The sequence below is a fragment of the Solanum tuberosum genome, unplaced genomic scaffold, assembly GCF_000226075.1.
Source record: "Solanum tuberosum cultivar DM 1-3 516 R44 unplaced genomic scaffold, SolTub_3.0 scf00093, whole genome shotgun sequence".
NCBI lineage: Eukaryota > Viridiplantae > Streptophyta > Magnoliopsida > Solanales > Solanaceae > Solanum > Solanum tuberosum.
In genome coordinates this window covers 383,023-387,183 of record NW_006239018.1, presented here as the reverse complement: position 1 = coordinate 387,183, position 4,161 = coordinate 383,023, and the positions used below count along the sequence as shown (strand labels likewise).

The window sequence follows — 4,161 nt, the reverse complement described above, 5'->3', positions numbered from 1 at the left end:
GAGTTTTGTTAAAGGACTAAAAATTTATTAAAATTACATTTCATATTTAATATTAAATATGATCTCATAACTTTTTTTAAAAATAAATTAAAATTTTTAAAAATTAAATCCATAAAATTTAGATTCGCGATTGGAATCGTGAATTGAGTGAGTGGTTGCTCACTTCATTTGTACGTCAGATTGGTATCTAAACTCACAACTATAGAGAGGATGACTAATTCTTAGTGGTGCGCTGTGGCGTCAAATTGTAGGCCAGCATCTCCACCAAATTTGGGTTGGTGAACAAAATATAACCATATAAAATGCCACACACATTCCTCTCATTCTGCACATCACCCAAAATTTCTCTTGTTTTCTTCTACTTGTTCAATTCAATTATCTAAAAAGAGAAAATTGAAAAATGGGTTCAACAAGCCACAGCCAGAGCAACAGCCTAACTCAAACAGAGGATGAAGCTTTCTTATTCGCTATGCAATTGGCCAGTGCCTCTGTACTACCCATGGTCCTAAAATCAGCTGTAGAACTTGACCTTCTTGAAATTATGGCTAAGGCTGGTCCAGGTGCATCAATTTCGCCTTCTGAGCTAGCAGATCAACTCCCTTCGAAGAACCCAGATGCACCGGTAATGCTCGATCGAATGCTTAGGCTCCTTGCTACTTACTCTGTTCTCAATTGTACACTCAGGACACTCCCTGATGGACGTGTAGAGCGGCTGTATAGTCTTGCTCCGGTTTGTAAGTTTTTGACTAAGAATGCGGATGGTGTTTCTGTTGCCCCACTTTTGCTCATGAATCAAGATAAAGTACTTATGGAGAGCTGGTAAATTCCCTTAATTCTGCCTTTTTGTGATTCATTTGTTCTGGTTTACAATTACTCAATTCCTATAGTTATAATGTAGTTTGCGGTATCCGTTGTAGTGATATTGTTCATTTTGGATCAAGTTGGCATAGTTTTCTTAAAAGATTAAAATATTCTTACAACTTATAACTAACTTATTTTTGCCATAAGTATTAAAAGCACATACGTGAATTATTATTTTAGTCGACCCAACACCCTAACCTCACACCTCACTACCTATCCAACTCCCAAAAAAAACTGTCTTAAACTTTTTTTTTGGCAGATAGTGGAGGAGGTAGGGGCCAGGGTGTGGGATAAGAAAAAAATATATTTTATTTTAAAAGTTTTTTTTTGGGGGTGTGGGGAGGGGGACTCAGTGGTGTTGGATAAGGACAAAAAATCTTCTAAATTTTAGCATTTAATTTATTTGTATGTTCTTTTTTTACTATATATATATATATCTACGTGTATGCCACATCAGCAGAAAATTTCACATATACGCATAGTGGACGACATGTGGCATAAGAGGGCATTTTTAAATTACTTAACCAAGTAAAAGAGTGTATTTATGACTGTCAATGACTAGAGGAGTAAACTAATAATTTACGTCATTAGGGGTGTTTTCAATACATCTCTCTTTATTTTTCTTTTCAACTTTCAATGTGAATTTAGTTCCCACACACACCTAACAGTTGCAAATTAATTATTATTTTTGTTTCAGTGTTTTTCTAGTCTTTTTAGCAACAGAAATGTTTTTCCCTTTTTAATTTTAGTTTTTTATATCTTATTTAAAATATATTTTGATACATTCAACCTATTTTTAGTTTGAAATAAAAAAGTTCAAAACAAAGTCTACTTTTGAAACTTCGTATAAAGTTAAAAACGAGACAATCAAAAGTAGTACAAATCATATTATCATTTTCTCTTTTTCGTTCTGGTTACGCCATATTTTCTAGACCACTAGAAAAAGAAAATGAATTTAAACTGTGGTTTGTCCCTTAGCTAACCCTTTTAGATGTGAATTAAAGTAGGTTTTGAGTCTTTATCATGTTGACACCTATGACCAACCCCTTATTGGAACTTTAGCGTGTAATTCAACAGATTGATTCTATTCTACCCATTGAAAAAACAACAGACAATTGATGAGAAGTAGTATTACCTACTACTATAAATTTTCCTTTTTATATGTGTGGTAAACTGGAAAAGAAGGTATCGTGATGTTGAGAACTTTCATTAAATTTGGTTTCTCTTATGATAAGATGGGCCACCAAATATTGAAAAAAGAAATCATATGGAAGCACCTATCTCTGTTTTAAAAATAGTCACAGTATAATAATTATTTTTCTAGTAGTTTTTGATGTAATGGAAACAATGATTGAAAGACAGAAATTAAGTCACTTACTCATCTAACTACAACAGATAGTTTTCGAATTGAATTTCAGGTATGGTCACTAAACTTTATTATCATATGAGTTGTGCTGCGATGGTTCGACACAATATATATGGCACCTGCAAGGTGTTAATTGGACTAATCAATTATTATTTGAATGGTGTATAATTTTTTTCTACAGGTACCACTTAAAAGATGCAGTACTTGATGGTGGAATCCCATTCAACAAGGCATATGGAATGACAGCATTCGAGTACCATGGAACAGATCCAAGATTCAATAAGGTTTTCAACCGTGGAATGTCTGATCACACCACCTTGTCCATCAAGAAGATTCTGGAAGACTATAAAGGATTTGAAGGACTCAACTCCATTGTTGATGTTGGTGGTGGAACAGGGGCTACTGTGAGCATGATTGTCTCTAAGTATCCCTCCATTAAGGGCATTAACTTTGATTTGCCACATGTTATTGAAGATGCTCCACCTTACCCAGGTAACTTAAGCTAATTAATATACGGTGTTATTTTTAAAAAAAAAATCAAGTTATGATTAGTTGTTTGTCTCCACATTTATCATTAATTACAAATACAGAGAGAGATATTAACGTGGTGCATAAGTAAAACGGACGGAAGGAAATGTGTCTTATTCACCACCTACAATTGATAACGACATTAATGTTCTTTTTTCTAGTTTGTATTGCGCACTAATCGCTTTCCTAAATTTTATCCAGGCGTCGAACACATTGGTGGTGACATGTTTGTTAGTGTGCCGAAAGCGGATGCCATTTTCATGAAGGTAATGAATACATTGAAGTTTGAACGCTTTACTTTTTTGTGCTTTTGAAAAAACTGAAGATGTAAAAGAGAGGATAATATTGAATATATGACTATTGCAGTGGATTTGTCATGATTGGAGCGATGAACATTGCTTAAAGTTCTTGAAGAAATGCTACGAAGCACTTCCTGCAAATGGGAAAGTGATAATTGCGGAATGCTTACTTCCAGAGGTCCCAGACACATCAACTTCCACAAAGAATACAGTACATATTGATGTAATAATGTTAGCACATAATCCAGGAGGCAAAGAAAGGACTGAGAAAGAATTTGAGGCTTTGGCTAAAGGCGCTGGATTTAATGGATTCAGCAAGGCTTGTTGTGCTTACAACACTTGGGTTATGGAATTCAGCAAGTGATCAACTAATTCAATTCCTTTGAAGGATTTCAAACCCAAAAAAAAAGAAGTGAAATTGTTTACCCCTATATATATACTGGTCATTTTGTAATTGGGATTATACTTTTTTCTGAGTGGATTGACATATGATCTAGTGATCACTTTGTGAAATAAAAGAGAATTAGCTTTTACATGGAAGAGATTGATGTTCTAAAGGGGGGAAAAGGAAGATTAAATAATTGTTCTCAGTGAAAGGGATGTGTTTAATATGAAGCTTTTTGGCTGGATTTTGAACTTGTATGTACTATTTCTGTAATACGTATGTATTGAAGGAATGCCAATTTCAATCATATATTCTATTGAACTATATGGCCATCATAAATATTTTAAATATATGTCATATGTAGAATAAATCAAAATATCATTTAATCATGTGATTTTAAACATGTCATGTGAAAATCAAAACTAAAGAATTGCCCCAAAAAAAAAAATTAAGACAAACAAATTGAAGCGAATAAGAGTAGAAAGTATCACCTCAAGGCTTTGGCAATGACTCATGTACTTTGAAGATGCATGGGCTTCGCAACCTTTCATCGGATAGTCCAACTTGCTCATTTCTAGGCCTTGGCACATGTAATTGTGGACTGTGACACAGCTTTAATTTGTCAATTGCAAATATGTTACTGAATAGTATTTGTTTTGTTAATTTGGTACTCTAGATAACATGGCCTTTTAACAGCAAAATTCTAGTATTGTTTATGGCTT

The 4,161-nt window shown here is 33.8% G+C and overlaps 1 protein-coding gene across 1 annotated transcript; it reads left to right on the top strand.

Annotated features, from left to right (window-relative positions):
* Positions 1 to 325: 325 nt before the first annotated feature.
* On the top strand, positions 326 to 3,763 carry LOC102590869 (caffeic acid 3-O-methyltransferase). Its single transcript, XM_015308845.1, has 4 exons — positions 326 to 819; positions 2,409 to 2,719; positions 2,957 to 3,021; positions 3,122 to 3,763. The coding sequence occupies exons 1-4, from the start codon at positions 401 to 403 to the stop codon at positions 3,416 to 3,418; spliced, it is 1,092 nt and encodes a 363-aa protein (XP_015164331.1). The 5' UTR covers positions 326 to 400; the 3' UTR covers positions 3,419 to 3,763.
* The last annotated feature ends 398 nt before the right edge of the window (positions 3,764 to 4,161 follow it).

Bases quoted from the DNA above. Each gene is read 5' to 3' on its own strand.
- LOC102590869 (XM_015308845.1), top strand. From the start codon at position 401: ATGGGTTCAACAAGCCACAGCCAGAGCAACAGCCTAACTCAAACAGAG. The intron at 2,720-2,956 runs GTAACTTAAGCT...AATTTTATCCAG, and splicing joins AGATGCTCCACCTTACCCAG to GCGTCGAACACATTGGTGGT. The intron at 3,022-3,121 runs GTAATGAATACA...TGACTATTGCAG, and splicing joins CGGATGCCATTTTCATGAAG to TGGATTTGTCATGATTGGAG.